Below are 20,022 nucleotides of genomic sequence, written 5' to 3'. Positions count from 1 at the left end.
ACTGGGCTGGCCAATCCTGGAGCACCTTGACCTTCTTTTCTTTCTGGAATTTGATGTGGAGGTTAAAGTTTGAGAAGGGGCGCTGTCTTGCTGAAGAATTTTCCCTCTTCTGTGGTTTGTAATGTAATGGGCAGCATAAATATCTTGATTCCTCAAGCTGTTGATGTTGCCATGCACTCTGCAGATCTCTCGCACACCCCCATACTGAATGTAACCCAAACCATGATTTTTCGTTCACCAAACTTGACTGATTTCTCTCAGAATCTTGGGTCCATGCGGGTTCCAATAGATTATCTGCGATATTTGTGAAGATTAGGATGCAATTCAACAGATGATTCATCTGAAAAATCTACCTTTTGCCACTTTTCCAATTGATCAACTAGAAGTCAAGTTATTATTTATTGCTCTTACAACTGGGATAAATGACAAGACTTTTGTCAGGTAGTGTATATTACCATGGTATGCTTTGCCTTGTTTTTAACCAAAAAATATACTTTTGACCAGTCATAAGTGTCAATTGTTTTAACATTGAGATGCATCCATTATATACATGCAGACGTAGGCTGAATAATTAAGTATTATGTTGATGTATGGTTTGTTAGGATAGGAAATTATAACTACTATCATTATTACTATTTAAATCTGAGGGTTCAAACTCATCAAAATATTGAGAAAATGACATTTAAAGTTCTCCATATCAAGTTCGGATCTATGTATGTAACTCATCAAAAAATTAAGTAGGAAACTCCCAAAATATCAATACAATATATTTTTATCTAATTTGTCAGTGTGTGTGGGTGGGGGGGGGAATGCAACCTAATTGTTTTATGCTCAATCCTCATAAATTTAAAAGTGAAAGTAAAAAGTAATAAGCTAACTTAATTCCTTCAACACAAATCGATTGTCTGAAACCTATCAGTTTTTACAGTGAACATAAGATTGGTTTTATGGCTCAGGGTCACTCTTTGCAGTAATACCCTGTACAGTACAGAAATTAGATGTGTGAAGGTTTCCTGTTTGATGAAGGGTGAATGAGACCAGAGGAGGAGGTGTGAAAATTAATCTTATGGTATAAAATAAGGAAATTTAGATGTGAGAGTTTTTGTGAGCACAGAAGGAAGAATAAAGAGCAAGAACAATGGTGAGTGAACATCCTTTTTATACACAATATTAATACCGCAACATATTGAGCTCTTGAAGACAACAACTATAATAATAATGAGCATGTTAAAACTGTTTCATAACATGTGTGTGTGTTTGTCTCCAGTGGAAAGCAGGATCTATTGGCGTTTTGTTGGTTCTTCTTTTTGGAAGTGGCAACTTCTTCAAAATGGAGAGAGGTAACGTTTCATTGATAATTCATTACATTTATGTTGAAATTTGCCAATTCATACTGTTAAATATGACAATATGGAAGAGATTTACTAAATTGGGAAAAAGTACTGCAAGAGAGTTTATTATAAAAGCATAGATGAGATGAGAAGTTATGCAGTTCAAAGTTAATATTCAATAAATTCAGCTATAGAATTTTTGTTGTTGTTTGTTTGTTTGTTTTTTGCCAAAAGACGTAAATCTGCCCCTAAATCCTTAAATCGTTAATGATAAAAATTAAAACTTTTTTTTTCAACTTTTTCATAAATAGTTGGGACACTAAACATAGAGTTGAAATACAAATATAAAAATGCTGGGCCATGAAGGAATTACGTTAACTTTTTTTTTTTTTTTTACAAATTCAAGTGGATTGAACATAAAACAATTAAGTTGTCCCCCAAAAAACTCAAGAATTGTGATGATTTTAAATAAATAGTTTAAACAAACAGCAAATATCAATTTTTGACTGAATAAGTCTGTCGTGTTTGAAACAAACAAGCAAACAAACAAAAAGGGACATATGGTCCCCCTGAAACATTACAGATGAAGACAAAATTTTGAGCCTTTTATTATTGATTTTATTATTGATTTTATTATTATACCTCCTGTGAATTTTCTGTTCTTTTTAAAAAGTTTTTCACACAATTTTCCTAAAAAAATACTTTGGTTCCAAATAATTCATTCATATTGTCCCAACAACATGTAAGTGAATTGAACATAAAACAAATAAGTTGTCCCAAAAAAAGCTGGAATAGCTGGAAAAAGCCTCCTTAACAATTTTTCTTCTCAGTTGGCTGCAGAACAAACCACTATAATCCATAGTTAACCTGATTAACCTAGTTAAGCCTTTACATTGTTTACATAACTAGTAAAATATTATGTACTGCACTATAAAAAATGCTGGGTTCCACACAGTTCCCTCATGTTGGCCCAACACAAATCGATTAAGTTAACTTAATTGTTTTTACAAATTTAAGTGGATTGAACATTAAATGATTAAGTTGTCCCTAAAAATACATTCAGAATTGTGTTGTTTCAACTCATGTTTCAAAGTAGTTTAAACAAGCAGCACAAGTTATTTTTGAGTGTGTCATTATCTTAAAGACAACTGGAATTAGTTATTAGAAACTAATTATCAAAACAATTACATTTTAAAATGTGCTTAAACATTCTTGTCTTTATTCAACAGCATTTGAGAAATATTCAAAACATGTAAAAGCAAATATTTGCTAAAATCAACCCAGATTTCATATAATCTAAAAGTTCAAAGTATAAGTCATGGTTTTGATTCTGTCTTTAGGTTTTCATGCTGGAAGTGGGAATGCCACTGAGTGGTGCTCAATGCCGAAAGCATGTGATATGCCTGGATTCTCTGATTGGTTCAGAGTGGGTAAACACTGTGTCAAATACTTCTTCAGACGCTTAAACTTCACTCAAGCTGAGGTATATGCCGTATAGTAGTACTACACTGTTTTATTAGTCTCCAGATTATTAATAAAACGAATTAAAGTATTCTGTAGTCATTAACTGTTCTTCCTGTTTTACTTCCAGTTCAATTGCAGGACCAAAGCCCCTGGTGCACATCTGGCCTCAGTGCATAGTTTACAGGATAACAGTTACTTGCTGTGCATTGTGAAAAAATTTAACCCAAAAAGCCTGCGCATCTGGCTCGGAGCCTATGAATTTTTTAAGGTATACAACGAGACAGAAGTGTAAATAAAAAGTGTAAATAGCATGTTTTTCATCTTAGTAACTTAGAAAACACATTTTCTGTTTGGCTTCTCTCAGTCTGGTCAGTTTTTCTGGCTCGATGGATCCTTCTGGAATTTTAATCTGTGGGTTCCTGGCGAGCCCAATCATATGTACACTAGCAATGAGGAATGCTTGGAGATGAGCTGGAAAGGTGAGGATGATGGAGGAGAAATAAAAACAAGCATGTTATTGGATTATTTTAATCCATATAATCAATATATAATTTTAATATTGTATAAATGTTTTGTTATTAGTTTAGTTTTTTATTGTGATACTGACGCAGTGAGAATGGAGTTAAAGCACAATTCAGAAGGTAAAAACATTTTACTGTCCTTTCAGAAACTGGAAAGTGGAACGACGACAATTGCAATGTCAAGAAAAGCTATATCTGTGCCTTCAAGCGTAAGGAATTCATGGAAATACACTCTGAGTGATCCACGCTTTTATCAACCCAGGCTCATTCTGAGAACATACCCCTAAATACATTTCTGGTGAGCGCCAAATACGTCCCAGGAGATACGTTTTTTTGCAGTTTTTGTTTTTGCGAATCAACCAGAGACCGCTGTGTATGCTTTTTCAGATCTCAAATTTGTCTCACGAGTGCCATTCGCTGAACCCTTCCCTAAGCCCAACCAATAGTGCTTTCAAAAGCACAGATTGAGCCGCCCACCAGCTTCCCTATACCCGACCGACAGTTTTAAAAACTGTTATTTACTTGTTTATTATATTTTTGGGCTTTTGTTTTTGTCTTAACCGCTTTCTGGAACCGTTCTTCACCAGACGAAACCCTGTCATCGTAGTCAACTCCTCTCTGCGACTTAAGTGGTGAGCCACTGGACAAACTGGTAACAGAGGAAATTGTCCATATAGAGGTAAGCGGTCAGCTGGTAAGCGAGTAAAGGATTGATGCCATACCGTGGGGATGTCATTCGTTTTAAAAAACAAAATGCAGCCATACGTATCTCTGGCTACATAATTCGAGATCCTCAGAAATGTATATGGGCTACGTTTTCAGAATGAGCCTATGTTGGCTTTTATCATCACCTGAATCTTCTGAATTTCGCATAAATGTTTTCGCATCAACAAAAAGTAAAAAAAAGTTAATAAAGAGAATTTTTGCAATCAAAATGATACGATTTAGTTTATTTGTCTGTCTGATGATTGAATGTTCATATTATTCATTTTGCTAAAAGTGCTTCAAATATACTTATGTACAAACTTTAACATGAATTATAAAATCAAACATGTTTATGCTACATAAAGATCTATAAAAAAGCAGATCATTTTAGAGATACTCGTCAAAAAATATTTGAACATTTCAAAGATATATAAACTTTAGCCGTCACATTTTCAATACTGTAGAGTTTCATTCTCAGAAGGAAAAACACAATAACGTCGCTTTATGATCAAAGACACACATAAAACACACAATATAACATTGTAAATGCCATTGTAATGTGGAAAAAGAATGATCTGCATAACCTGCAGTTAAAATTGAACAGGAGTATTTTAACTAAATAAATTAATTATAAAAGTTACATTTTGTCTTTAAATGTACATTAACTTGATGAATCTTATTTTCAACTTCAGTTATAAAAAATAAAAGAATTGTAAGTGTAAGAATTGAAGAATTGTCCACTGTAATCGTTTTAAAGGAACACTCCACTTTATTAAAAGCCAATTTTACAGCTCCCCTAAGTTGAGTTTTATTATTTCTGAATCCATTCAGCCGATCTCTGGACCTGGCACTTTTAGCTTAGCTTAGCATCGATCATTGAATCAGATTATACCATTAGCATCTCACTCGAAAATGACTCTCAAAAAAATAGCTAATTGTGTTGTGCTAAAGAAAATTAGTTGTGCTAATTTGGCTATTTAAAGCTTTACTGTAGTTATGTTGTGTACTAAGACCGACAGAGAGTTGCCATTTTCTAGGCTGATATGTATTGGAACTATTCTCTCGTTCTGGCATAATAATCAAGGAACTTTGCTGCTGTACCTTGGCTACAGCAGCCACAATCATGATGTCTTGGTATATTTGTATTATTATGAAAATTCAATAAACTTAATTACATAAATTTTTAAAACCAAAAGTTGTGCACAAATTTGTAATTGAAACCATGCTAACAACTGGTGGCTGACATCCACTTATAAAGTTACATATAGCAAAGTCCTCTTAAGGCAAGTCATTTCATTCGGCTGCCATCTTTGAAACGCTTCTCTAGCAGTCTGCTCGGGCATTCTGTCTGAATGGGAAAACATTAAATTATCCAAAATTGCTTACCAAGCTTACGATTGATATTCATATTACGAATCCCCAATAGACTTAAACAACAACTGTCTCTTTAGTTTCATTTCTAAACGTCCAAATCAAGCAAAATCTGCAGAAACTCACGTCTGGTCCAATCCCCTCCCCCAGAGTATCGGCAGTCTATAGCGATCAATGATTGGCTCCTAAACTTGAAGGTGGGCTTTTTACACCATATAGTGATCGATGATTGGCTACTGTACTAGTAGGCGGGGCTTTATTCTTCATATTGACAGTTACACATTTCCCCATTCAAAAAGATACGAGAGACATGTCTTGTGTATTCTATAGTGTTTGCATATAGTCAAACTGAACGTCTAAAGAGGAACATCAAAACAATGAAGTTTTGTGTTTCACCGTTGTGAGCTATAGAGAGTGATCAGTTCTGCTTGTGCTGTTATTGACCTGACAGCTGCAGATGAAGACTTCAGTGTTCCTGGAGTCACTGGCTAGGAGTGCATTTTGTAGGTAAATGAGGAGGTGGGGAAAAGGGGGTGCTGTGACGTGGTAGAAATGCAGTCAAAGGAGATTCATTCAGGATGACTGGGGGAATCTTGTAGAATATGGCATTTGACTTTTCTGCTTTTACTGAGAGAGAGAATAAGAAAGACAAACATGTTAAGTCCATTTTGTTCAATGAGTACATTAAAGTGCCCCATTATGCTAATTTAAGTGTACTGTACAGGTTTTACATTCATATAAAGTAAAAAAAACCTGTTGTTTTCATAATAAAAATGAAACATTAATTACCAAATGCAAATTTCAGCACCACTTAGCACAATGATATAACATCAGTGATGGCATTGGTTTCATAGACAAAGCAAACCAAACTCTTCCAGGCTTTAAGTATAACTACAGTGTTCAACTCAGGCTCATTCTGAAAATGTACTGCTATATACATTTCTAGATAGCACCAAATATGTCCCAGGAGGTACGTTTTTTACAGTTTGGTTTTTGTGAATCCACCAGAGACTGCTGTATACGCTTATTCAGATCTTAAATTTCCCTCATGAGTGCCATTTGTGCCTGCTGTTCTTGCGTAAATCCACCAGAGGCCGCTATCGAATGACTGACTGACTGACCAACTGACCTAGAAGCAGTTGACTGTCAGCCATAACCTGTAAGTATTTTTATTTGTCAAAATGGATCTATTACATGCATAGTGTCTAGCGTTAACTTTATGTAAACACTTGTTTACAAGGATGTAAACAATGGCAAATGCTGTTTGGCACAGCTAACAATTTAGCTACAAATTCATATTTATCCATCAAACCGCTGTAAACAGCCACAGTCTTCACCAGAGCTTGCAGTGTCTCTCTATGCGGATGCTTTCCGTGCGTTCTACATCTCATATAATGAACTCGAAATAAATATGTGAATGTTTCATATAACTTATTTATTCTGAATATATGTGAAAGACACTTGCCAGACTTGTCAGAGAGCAGGCATGAGGTTCAGCTGTATCCTCTGTGTAATTTTCTGTCTTATTCAGGCACAAACCTATACGGCTAACAGCTACTCTGACTGACAGTGTTTACACAGTGCAAAAGCTTGTAGGGGCATGACGTTTTTCCTGGTGACGTGAAGCAGATTAGCGAATAACAGCACATGTTATGTTAGCTGACCAATCAGAGCCTTGCGAGGGCGGGCCTATACATAACATATCATGTCATTTTCATGTTAGCAGAGTATTCATTCATTCATTTTCTTTTCGGCTTAGTCCCTTTATTAATCCGGGGTCGCCACCCGAATGAACTGCCAACTTATCCAGCACATGTTTTACGCAGCGGATGCCCTTCCAGCCACAACCCATCACTGGAAAACACCCATACATTCTCATTCACACACATACACTACGGTCAATTTTAGCACACCCAATTGACCTTTTAAGATTCACAAACAGCTATACTGCACAACATGTAAGATGTAAAATCATTAAAAAGCATAAGGGGCACTTTAACTCAACTGTTGCTGCTGAGCTTCTTTTCGCTTACCTTTTTTGTGTTTTTTGGGTGGTCGGTGGGGTCTCTTTTTGCTGAGACGGATTCGACTCTTGAGGGCGGAGTTGTCCAACAATGCGAACGACTGGGGAAAGATTTTTTTCATTAATTTATTCCATGTTGTATTAAGTTATCATTATGGAAGCTCGTTCCCGCCACTGAATAATAATAATAATAAAAAATTAAATTCTTAAAAAATTATACTTTATAACTTGGAATTCTGACTTTATAACTTTTAACTCAGAATTCTGACTTTTTAACTTGGAATTCTGACTTTATAACTCGAATTGCCCCTTCATACCTCAGAATTAAAGCCAGAATTCCGAGTAACAGTCAGAAATCCGAGTTATAAAGTCAATATTCTGAGATTTAAAGTCAGAATTATGAGTTATAAAGTCGCAATTCTGAGTTATAATGTCAGAATTCCGAGTTATAATGTCAGAATTCCGAGTTATAATGTCAGAATTCCGAGTTATAAAGTCAGAATTCTGAGTTATAAAGTCTGAGTTACTTTATAAAGTCTGAGTTACTTTATAACTCAGAATTGCGACTTTATAACTTAGAATTCGGACTTTAAAATTAAAAATTTCGACTTTAGGACTCGTAATTTTGACTACAACTCGGAATTCTGACTTTAATACTCGGACTTCTGACTTAAGAATTCAGAAGTCTGACTTTAGAATTGCGAGTTTAGGACTCAGAATTCTGACTTTAGGACTTGGAATTCTGACTTTAATACTCGAAATTCTGACTTTACAACTCAGAAGTCTGACTTTAAAACTCAGAATTGCGACTTTAGGACTTGGAATTCTGACTTTAATACTAAAAATTCTGACTTTATAACTCGGAATTCTGACTTTATAACTCAGAATTCGACTTTAGAACTCGGAATTCTAACTCTAATACTCTGAATTCTAACTTTTTTTTACATTTTAATAATTAATTAATTTTTCATTACTCAGTGGCAGGAACGGGTTTCCATAGTAATCGCTCACATTAAATACTACGAAAAATGTGTTCCCCACCTTGATTGCTGAAAAGTCTATCAGATTAACTTCCGATGCCTTCCTTTTTGCTGTTGGAATGTCATTTTTGGGAAGAATATAAATGTCCACACAGTCATAGATGTCATCTGATTTCTTTGGCTCACAGTCTGTCATTTGTTTGATAGCATTATTTGTTAGAAGTGCTTTTGGGATGGCAAAAACACTTGTGTTTGATTCGACTCGTTCTACTCGTGCTTGACTGTTGACTTCTGCAGCTTTGTCCTGTTGAGTATCATCAACACTGTCCTGAGTGGTCTTTATGTCTTCTTGTGGGTTTGGTTCTGGTATTGGCTCAGGAACGTTGACCTGATTATCTGTTTCTAGTTTGGGGGGATCATACGAGATTGACTGATCACTAGTATCTTTCTCATCCGAACTGCCTTTAGTGGGCAAGTAATTGAGCCATTCGTCTCCTGTGAATATTTCCTCCATTAGGTTGATAGGTTCAATATTGAGTTTGAAGTCTCTTAAGGTAAATTTTCTGTTGAGAAAGATGAAAAAATATTAGATCAAACAACTGGAACACAATTGGTATAGTTTTATTATTTACTGTTGTAAATAATGTAAATGTCGCACAGCAAAAATATTCTAAAACACATCAAAACATTTCTTATATTAATCACCCTGTTTTTGTTGGGGGGGTTTTCCAGAGAAAACTTGATGTATAAGGTCATCCAATAGTGTTATTATTTTAATATTCATTAATTTTATAAAATATAACTCCACTCATTACACTCAAAAAATGATTACTGCTGCTTGTTTAAACTACATATTTAAAATGAACTGAAACAACACAATTATTATAATTTCTTAGGCCAATTTATTTGTTTTCTGTTAAGTCTACATAAATTTGTTAACCATTGAATTAACTTTTAGCGTTTTGTTTCTGGACAACATGAAGGAATTGTGTTGGTCCAACTATCTGGTTTGGGGATTTGTATTTCCCAGCATGCTTTGCGTGGGATTGAATTAAGAGGGAAATGTTGACAATAAAAGTACATCTTAAAAAACATCTTAAGTGTTAAAGTTAATAGAAAGACTTGTTATAGTTTAATCTTCATTTTAGTTGTAATGTAATGCTTTGAGTTTTGAGGTTACCACCTTGCAGAAGCACCCATGCTTTGGGTGTTGGCAGCTTAATGAGCAAAAATGCAGTTTGTTGCTTTGCTCAGTGAGCAATAACTGTCCTAAAATTATTTCTGAGATCAGTCTCAATCGACTGTATATATAACTCATAAAATATGCTTAAAATGGCTCTAATAGTTCATTTAGGATAACTTCAAATAAAACTTTGAGGAAATGTACAACACATAATAGACATACATGAAACTGTCAGAACTTAAAGTTTAAGTTAAATAAATACAGAAATGTTTTTAAACTTTTATTTGACATAATCATGTTGGACCAACTCAATTGCATTTAATTGGATGGAAATCCTGCCCTTAATTAATTTGAGTTCATCCAATGAGTTATTTTTTTGAGTGTTTATTTATTTTATGTTTTCGCTACACATTATATTTGATTTCAATGTTGTAGAAATTCTGAGTAAATCACAAACTACAGGAAAAGTCATTAACTTAAAGTTTTGTTACGTATTGTATTGTATTGTTATGTTAATACAATACAATTGATGGGAAATTTAACAAATAATGCTTGCTAACTTCTGGCCGCAGCAGTACGTGACCTATAGCTGATTAACCACGTGGATTGATGATAACAGCCTTCTGAACCTACCAGTAGGCACAGAAGGCCCCTACTGGCCCATATCTATAAGCTGAAAACCACTGATATCGCCCATTCAATCGAGTGATAACATTTAAATCGGCTGGTAGTCAAAAAAGTTTGCCTTAAAGGGATTCTCACCATTTACTCACACTCAAATGGTTCTAAAGGTTTCTCAGTTTACAAAAATAAGATATTCTGATAAATGTTAGGAAAAATCAACCATTGACATCCATAGGAACTAAACAGTATACACATTAGCATCCCAGCATTCTTCAAAATATCTTCCTTTGTAGATAATGAGTAAACGAGGATTTTCATTTTGAGTAAGCTATCCTTTTAAATGAGGAAATTGTGCTTTTAACTAATAACACGCCGCATGTGGAACTCCAGACATTACCGTAGGCTACACATTTCCTGGTCTGGAGGCTCTTTTGTGCAGATAAACTGTTTCAAGGGTCAGCAGTAACAGATCTCTACTACTACAAATATGTTTGTGTTTGATTTCTTCCATCACTTCATATAAAAGGAATGTCACTCAACTAGACGTGGGAGATGTGAGTTATAAATAGATGGACTGAGTAATGCTACTCATAAGGAAGTTAAAACTGTAAATCAACCAAAGCAAGTTTCAAATGAGGAAAATAGTTTTTTAATGGAACACTCCTCTTTTTTACAAGTCACAGAGAGTTAAACAGTTGAGTTTTACCCTTTTTTTAATCCATTCACCCGATCTTCGGGAGCACTTTTAGCTTAGCTTAGCCCCTCAGCATAGATCATTGAATGGATTAGACCAGTGTTTTCCAAGCCTGTTCCTGAAGGCACACCAACAGTTCATACTTTGGATGTCTCCCTTATCTAACGTCAGGTTTTGAAACGTCTTCCTATGTTCTGATGAGTTGATTTAGGTTTTGATTATGGAGAGGTTGAAAATGTGTACTGTTAATGTGCCTTCAGCAACAGGGTTGGGAAACACTGGATTAGACCATTAACATATAGCGCAAAAATTAGCTAAGTTTTAATATTTTTCCTATTTAAAGCTGTGTAACATTATTGCACCTGCTGCAGCAAAGTTCCTTGATTATTACGCCTGAATGAGAGTATAGTTCCTGGCCATATCAGTCTAGAAAATAGCACTTCATTTTCTGCCAGTCTTAGTACACAATATAATTAAATAAGAGTTCAGCTTTAAATTTTTGGCTATTTAAGAACTATACTCATGGGGCTAATTAATTAATAAATTGATGTTGTTTATTAGGAACATCAAAATATAGGCAGATTTTAAAGTCGCAATATTTACAATTTTAACATCTACAATTTTTTAACATGTAAAAACCACTAGTGTCTGCTATTTCTTCAATCGCCTTGTTTCACTTTGACAGCTTTCAGCCTTACTCTGCTTCATACTGACATGATAACAGGATAGGATCAGTTATGGCATTATCAAATTACGCCTTTGTTGTGAATACGCATTGTCTAGTGGCAAAAATTACATACTGTGTTTTTCAGCAGACAGTCTACTGTTACGCTAATGACTGTTAGCTGACATGTGCTTGCAATGTCTGGGATTTCACCAAGTAGGACATCTTCTACATTCATGCAGATACTGGAACAACATTCATTCTAGCAATATTTCTAGTATATTTCTTTCTTAGGGAGCACTTTTAGCTTAGCATAGCATAGCATAGATCATTAAATGAATTAGATCATTAACATCTAGCTCAAAAATGACCAGAGTTTAGATTTTTTTTTTCTGTTTAAAGCTATGTAACATTATTGCGCCTGCTGCAGCCATGGTATGGCAGCAAAGTTCCTTGATTATTACGCGAGATCGAGAGTATAGTTCTAAGTCATATCGGTCTAGACAATGGCACTTTCATTTTCTGCCAGTTTTAGTACACAATATAATTAAATAAGAGTCAAGCTTTCAATTTTTAGTAATTTAGAAATGATACTTTTTGATGGTCTATGAATGAAACCACATTATCATAGAGTATTAACGTTTTAGTAGAGTGAAAGGTTGGGGCGAATTACCTAAGTTGATTGTTTATTGGGGAACATCAAAATATTAGCAGATTTTATCCGTTTTATTTTATAAGTCACAATATGTACAACTTTTTCATTACAATATCCAAAAAAACACTAGAGTTAGCAGTTTCTTCAGCGGTCTTGTTTCGATTTCACAGGTTTTAGCCATTATCAAATTATGCCTTTGTTTGTTGTGCATATGCATCCTCTAGTGGCGAAAATGACTTACTGCGTCTTTGAGCAGACAGTCTACTGTTACACTAATGATTGCTAGCTGACATGTGGTTGTAAGGTTCACCAAGTAGGACATGTTTTACATCTATGTTGATCCTAGAACAACTTTCCAATCTGCCAATCAGAATTAAGGGATAGGTTTGGAGTTCATGCTAAGTTTAGGCTTACAGTTAGTGTTATGTGCTCCTACATGATTGTTATCCAACTATTATTCCCCACTGATTTTCGAATAATTTACAGTTAGGTTTTGATTTAGGGGTAGGGATTAAGAATGAATAACATTATTGAACAATAATGATGTTCCAGGATCATCATAGTTGTTAATCCAGGATTGCATCGTACATAGCAAAATCCCACAGTGTTTGCAAAGAAACTTCACATAATGTCCTTAAAGTCTTACCAATTAATGTGAATTAAACAGATTGTAATAAGTACAGTGATGCAAATATAAATCTGGTAGTTGGGTATTGAAAGATGTCTAGCATATCATACCTGTCTAAGATAACATATTTCCCCTTTTTTGTTGGGAGAGGTGGTGGAAGGTCTGGATCCTCAGTTTCCATCTGCATGGAGATTAATTCAGATTTTAGTTAAGTGGAAATAAGCAAGAGGAAAAGTTAAATGTGAGCTAACCAAAACATTTACAACAGTCGTTCAAATGATTCACATTGTAAAGGCCCCAATATACTTTAAAATGGAATTTGAAGGATGAACAAGTCATTTGAAACAAAATTCATGCCATAAGTGAAGGTTATTTGGAGTTCATTTTAACACAGCTTGTCAACACAAATTTTCCAGAGAAATTCAAGCTGCCTTTAGTTCAATGTAATAGGTAGGCATGGCTCTGTGACTTCACCTTTAATATAGAAACAGTCACTGCGTTCCATTCTGAAGGACTCATCCCTATGCCCTAAACCAGGGTGCCCAAACTCGGTTCTGGAGGGCCAGTGTCCTGGAAATTTTAGTTCCAACCCCAATTAAACAAACCTGAATCAGCAAATCAAGCTCGTTATGTATACTAGAAACTTCCAGGCAGGTGTGTTGAAGGAAGTTGGAGCTAAACTCTGCAGGACACCGGCCCTCCAGGACCGAGTTTGGGCACCCCTGCCCTAAACCCTTAGAAGGGCTTACCCTTTAGACTAGAGTTACAGTTTCAAAGGGATTGTGGCATGGGAATGAGCCTGATTGTAAGTTGTTGTTCGACACCAAACAACTTTCCAGTGCCAAGGATCATATCAGGGCCTGAAGTGTCCTTCAATTGTACCCTTCGAATTCATTCATTCTGAAGTGGCCAGTTTTTACCACTTTGGTTTGGAAAGACTGGAAGGGCCCCTCAGAAGGCCATATATATATATATATCTCATTTGAAATGTAGCGATCATCTCTAGTTAACTTCCGTTCAGTCATCAAGGTCAGACGTCCAAAAGTAAACATATAAGCACTGAATAACTGTTTTATAGTAGATATTGAGGAACCCTTGTATTGTTTTTCATACTGTAAAGCTGTTTGTTTTAAAGGAATCTACAGTATAAAGTGAAACTTTAAATAAACAATTTGACTTTGAGGCTGAAGTGCCCAATTGCAGAGCTCAAAAGTGCCATAATCAGATGCGTTCTTAACTGTTGTTTTCTCACTGTCTTTTTTGTTTGTACTGAGATACTAATACTCAAACAGCACAATATCCCTGATTATATATATATATATATATATATATATATATATATATATGTGTGTGTGTGTGTGTGTGTGTGTTTGAGGAAAGCAGGAAAGATAGAACTTCATTGTGAGTAGATTGGGGACTCAACAGGATAGTTCACCCAAAATAGAAAATTTCCTCATTATTGAATAGACATCAATGGCTGCTTTTCTCCAGTAAACATTCTTCAGTATGTCTTACTTTGTGTTCAAAGAGGAAAGAAACTCAAACAGGTTTTGAGCAAGTGCAGGAGAGTAAATGATGACAGAATTTTTGAGTTTAGGGTGAATTATTCATTTAAAAGATCTGTCAGGCCTTTGAACTATGAGGAAGTATACATACAGGCTGTTCCTCTTCCTCCACGTTGTCTTCTGCACTCGTGCTTGTGTTCTGCTCACAATCCTGCTTTTCTTTAAACCTTTCTTTCAGTTTTTGAGTAAAATTCTTCATCTTGTGTTTCACTCCCTTCTTCTGTGTTTTGGCAAGCGAGTTATTTTGTTCTGTCATCCCTGAATTCTCCAATTCTAAACTCACAGCCGCTTTGCTGAAGTGTTTTGGTGTCATTATATCAGCATATTTGTCAAATTCCTGTGAGTTTAAAGCACTCGGGGCGGATAGGGGTCTCTCTTCTTTAGGCTTGGTGCTCACTGGCTCTGAAGCAGATCTTGTTGTCCTTCCTACCACCTTTTCAGCAGTCTGAGCGTTGCCTGTGTCCATGCTAACTGTATTTGAAGGACCAGAGCAAGCCTCATCAAGTACTTCAGTTTTAGTCTGTGCAAAGTCAGCTCTGTCTGAGGACACTGAGAGGTCAGGATTTGGTGCCGATAATTGTTGAGAAGATTCGTCCTGCAATAATGCAGCTTCAGACTTGTCTTCCACCATGCTAGGGTCTTTGTTGTTTTTGACCTCCACCAGTTTACTTTCTTTCATCTCTGCCACCTTTGTTAGCAATGCCAAAGGAACAGAGCTGAAAATCCTTCTCTCCCATTTAGGAAACTCCTCTGGAACCCCTTTGGATTCTTCTTTTCCATCTTCTCTGTCCGAACTCCTGGCTGGTTTTTCCTGATCGGCATCAGATCTGACTGTGGAATCAAAATCACTCCTGTCTTCATTTGTTACAGACTCCACAGAGTGGTGAAACACACTTTTAGAGGTCTTATCTGGCCGCCCACGTAGTCTATCTGTTGTGTGATGGTTGGCTCTCTCCTTTTGGATCATGAGCTTGTTCAGCATGGACTCCAGGAGTGGAATATCACTTCGCTGACCTTCCCTTGCATCACTCGGCACTAACTCAGACACATTAAATGTCCCAGAAATCTTACTTGACTGTTCCTCGTCACCATCAGATCTGACCGTGCTATCCGAATCTTTACTCCCTTCCTTTATTGAACATCCTCCATAAAACACAGTTTTGCAAGCTGTATCTGGGAATTTATCTGTTTTGGGATTGTTGACAGTCCCTTTTGGACGTTTCTTCAGCACAGATTGAAAAAACGGAATATGATTCAACTGACCATCCTTTGCATCACTCTGCATAAAAGAGACATATTACGTTATTATTAAAAGAGTTTATGGCATTATTCACCTTGCGCTAGCTGTATTGAAGTCTATATGAAACAACAGTTATCTCTAACATGAAATGTGTGACATAATACAGTGGGGGAAATAAGTATTGAACATGTCATATTTTTTCCTGGGAATAATATTTCTAAAGGAGCTGTTGACATGAAATTAACCCAGATTTTGGTAAAAACCCAAACAAAACAAACATAAAAATAAAACAAAACAAAAAAAATCTGTGAGTGTGTAATAACAATGAAATGACACAAGAAGAAAGTACTGAACTACTGAAATGTATTTATTACTTTATATAAAAGGCTTTTTTGCTGATGGCATCTTAAAGACGCCTCTCATATGGAGAATGAAGTCACATACATTGCTCAGGGGTCTGTTCTTCGTACGTGGTTTACTCAATTAGCTGGATTTGGTTATTGACGATTTGACACGATCCAGGATCGTTTCGTTCGTCAAAACTAATTGAGACTTGTTGTAGCAACAGTTCTGGTAGCTCAAACCTGCCTGGGAGCAGGTTCATTTTTATATAAACAGGATTAGATCGAGTCAGTTCAAGCAAAGATAATACTGAAAGAATGTACTGAATTCTGATATTTTTTTACAGTAGTTATATACACTTGGGAAAATAGTAAATATATTTTTTAACTATTTATATAAAGTTTTAAATATATATTAATAAAACTTATGCAATCTGCACTCTGAAATAAAAGTACAAAGACTGCCACCTGGTGGTTGAAAGAGAAAATTTATTGATATTAACTTTTTAGATACGTGTACATGCACAATATTCGACTAAAAAAAAGATAATAATTTATGAAATTATGCACGTGTTTTGACCGGTAATATTCCGGTGATTTGATGCTTCGCAAAAGTTGCAGACACCTTTATCGATATTAAAATGCTTTTTTGATGCGAACTTAATTTATACAGTTATTCCTTACGCCGACTTAAAAAACTTGAGTAGGCCTAGGCTACTGTAATAAAGAAAATCTTCTCTAAATGTAGAACGAAACACATTGATATGCATTGAAATACATGATGAATACTCTTGACACATGAAAGTGTAAAGCCTACAGCTAATACCAAATGTGGAAAGTTATTGCATGTCATATTTAACAAACCGTTTACTGCTCATTTTATGTAATTTTGCTTACATGGATAATTGAATATTAATAAGATGATGTCATTACGCTGCTGTGCCGTCAGCCAGTAGCTGCATGGCTGATCATGATTTCGTGGATCGATAGATCTGTCCTTCACAACACATGCAGCGATCTCCGATCAATTCATCCAGACATTTAAATCTGATTCGCGAACTTGATGGAAGAACGAAATTAGCCTGAGATCAGTTATCAAGATTAAAAGATCCAGGATCTGCCAAATCATCTCAGATCATTTAAACGAGGAACGAAGAACGGACCCCAGGTGTGAGTTTTTCACAAACTTATAAAAATCTCTATGGTTCTGTGGGTCTCGTCTATCAGATCTGACCTTTACTTTGTATTTTCTATTGGATTTATATCAGGTGATTGGCTGGGCCATTCTACAGCTTGATTTACTTTCTCTGAAACCATTTGAGAGGTTCCTTGGCTTTTGGATCATTGTTTTGCTAAAATGTCCACTCTGGTTTCATCTTCATCATCCTGCTAATGTAGATGTTGGACTGAAGCAGCTAATATTAATTACGCTGACGAAGGGCAGAGGGTTACTGAATAACTACTGAGAGATTTCAGCTGCTGTCTGGGTTTTCACTGCCTTTCTTCATGTGTTCAGTGTCATTTTCTTTTATTACACATAACTTCATTGGTAAACGAATTAGTTTGGTTTTCTTTGCATATAAGGATGTATTTTATTGTAAACCCTATTATTATTGTTTAATTGAAAGAATGAAAATTTCAAGTCAACATCACCTTTAGACATGTTTTCCGAGAAAAATAGTGACATTTTCAATACTTATTTCCCCCATTGTATCCATATCTAACTGTGCATTTAAACAACATTGATGTACTAAAAATGGAAATAGTTTTCCTTTTCATTTTTCTGAAAGTTTAGCATCTGCAACAACACTAGCAAAACAATACCGTTAACACAGATGCTTAGAAACAACCATTGATCATCCAAAGCACATTTAAAGGGGTTCTTTTCTATTTGGAGAAGTACAAAGTGAGTAAAAGTGCTTCTCAGACAAGGTAAAATATATGATGGGGTTTGATTTTTGTCCATCTGAAATTGACTGCATCATTGTAGGATGTTACTGGTTAATTTCATGTGAGTGACAGGTGGTCCTGCATTCACGTGTTCTTATTTTAAGTAATTAAAATTACAGTAATTAGGACAGGTGCATTTTTAAAAAAGATATGCACAATTTACTTTCAGCAATATGCCATGCAAAATAACATTTGTGAATTCACGGTAAGTTTAAGTTGCTGTAGTTTGTCATTGTTATAGGTTATTATAGGTATATAAGATATACATCTTTTATACCATGTTTTATCTCTCTTCACTCTAAAATTACATGAATATGAAAATTTAGCTTTAACATTTATATCGAGCATAGGCCAATATTTCTCATACCTTTGCTGTTTGTTCCTCCATGGTCTCTCATCTTCGGTCATGATTTCATCTCCAAAATTGCTTTATCTGTTTAAAATGATGAACTCGACTCTCTTTTCTTCAATCTGTGATCAATAACTCTTGTAAAACAGTTGTGCAGTCTGTGTGAAGCACTTTGTGTCTGTTCCTTCCTCTCTCTGACACACACTGCCTTCTTTCTGACGTTTACATTCCTTTAGGTTTATGTTTCAGTACTGCCAAAACCTGTTCTTTAAATGTTATCTGCCAATCCATTCTTCTTCTAACCATAGCCTATTAAAGGCGTATAAACACACCAGTGTGTTCCACTGTTATATTATGCATTGATTTGATTGATGTAGGATGTCTTTTATTTTTCAAAATGGAAGCAATGCAATTTATGAAGGCAGGTACACTGTAGACTATTATATTAACAATGCCTGCAGCGTAATGAGTGTTTATGTTGTTACTTTTTTACATTAAATACTCAGTTAATTCCAGTCATTCCTGGGGAGTCCGCAAGTAAACAGGAAACAATTGAACATTTCTTTGAGAAAACACTTCAGACAAGAAGTCCCAAAGAATTTTTTCGTCACCCCAGAGAAGAATCACCAGCCAAAAGTAAAGTACATTGGTAAAAAAAACTTGTAAAACAGGTAAGTCAAGCGATCTAATGAACTCCTTCCGGGACTTTCCAGTTAATTTTGGGACTACATCTCTGATCATTAAATATCTTACTAATGCTCGACTTTTAAAGGCAGACACATGGGTAACAATAACAGTACATGAATAATGAAGTGCTAATATGTCAACCAAACATTATAATGAACTAATAATGAGTTAATATATGCGCTTATCAAGAACTAACTTTGACTACAGAGTGAATAATGGCTTCTTTGAATGTTTGTTAATTAATGTATTAAATCAGTTTATGCTTAATTTGACCATCATGAACTCATGACATGTTCATGTAGAATTATATCATGACTTTACTTGTAGGGGCACGTCATCATTAACTCACCCTTAACTACTCATGAACTCCTTATGCATGTGTGTTTACACTGAATAATGATAGAAAAGTGTTCTGTCAACATCAACAGTTTAAACACAGGAGTTCATGCGTAGTTAATAGGTCACGAAACAACAAAACACTTTTTTTTTTTAATGTTGACAGTCATAGATGTGTCCCACGCTGCTAAAAACACTATTAGGACACATATATGTCACATACAAACTAAAAAATTGGTTGTTTTTGTGTTGTTTAGGGCAAATTCGTTCATCTGGTTTAAAAAGAAATTTTGAAGCAACGTCAAGGCGATTAGATTCTTGTGTAAAATCAAGCGTGGAGACTGGATGTCTGTTCTGGCTGGTGCAACTCAAGCAATTCATGAGAAAGTCTTGGTTCGAACCAATCAGCGTGCTCTGTAGTGAATGAGGTGCAACTTTATTATTGATATAGCTTAGGATACTGTTTTTACCTGTTACAGTGTTCAGATGGCTGAGAGACGCCACGTTGTGTTGACAACCATAATTAAAACAAGTGGAAGAACAAGAATTGTTTGGAGACATGGGTCTTCAGTGTTGAGTTTATGTGCCGTAACGAAGGTTTTGTTTCCATTTCCCCACGATGAGAGAGGACCCACATTTGTGGGTTACAGTGCTCTGCTAACACGCGACACAAATGTTTGTAAGGAACATTTTTACCCGAGAGCTTTTCGC

General features: G+C 35.5%; 2 protein-coding genes across 3 annotated transcripts; one reads left to right on the top strand and one right to left on the bottom strand.

The window, feature by feature from the left end:
* Window positions 1-1,114: 1,114 nt before the first annotated feature.
* Window positions 1,115-4,226, top strand: si:dkey-9i23.5 (uncharacterized protein LOC571862 homolog). The gene is made up of 6 exons (XM_056456726.1): window positions 1,115-1,141; window positions 1,268-1,340; window positions 2,672-2,814; window positions 2,923-3,063; window positions 3,160-3,274; window positions 3,463-4,226. Exons 1-6 carry the CDS (start codon window positions 1,139-1,141, stop codon window positions 3,555-3,557), a joined length of 570 nt encoding a protein of 189 aa, XP_056312701.1. The 5' UTR covers window positions 1,115-1,138; the 3' UTR covers window positions 3,558-4,226.
* On the bottom strand, window positions 2,018-18,474 carry si:dkey-9i23.6 (uncharacterized). 2 transcript variants are annotated; one of them, XM_056456725.1, is made up of 7 exons: window positions 18,307-18,474; window positions 14,500-15,687; window positions 12,954-13,024; window positions 8,457-8,958; window positions 7,426-7,516; window positions 5,837-6,019; window positions 2,018-3,266 (listed from the first exon to the last, which is right to left on the bottom strand). In XM_056456725.1, the coding sequence occupies exons 1-6, from the start codon at window positions 18,325-18,327 to the stop codon at window positions 5,874-5,876; spliced, it is 2,019 nt and encodes a 672-aa protein (XP_056312700.1). In that variant the 5' UTR covers window positions 18,328-18,474; the 3' UTR covers window positions 2,018-3,266; window positions 5,837-5,873. The 2 variants fall into 2 exon arrangements, with proteins under 2 accessions (XP_056312700.1, XP_056312699.1); XM_056456724.1 differs by lacking the exon at window positions 2,018-3,266 and having other exon boundaries at window positions 4,631-6,019.
* Between the last annotated feature and the right edge of the window lie 1,548 nt (window positions 18,475-20,022).

The sequence above is a fragment of the Danio aesculapii genome, chromosome 1 (assembly GCF_903798145.1).
Source record: "Danio aesculapii chromosome 1, fDanAes4.1, whole genome shotgun sequence".
NCBI lineage: Eukaryota > Metazoa > Chordata > Actinopteri > Cypriniformes > Danionidae > Danio > Danio aesculapii.
This window is presented reverse-complemented; position numbering and strand designations above follow the sequence as displayed.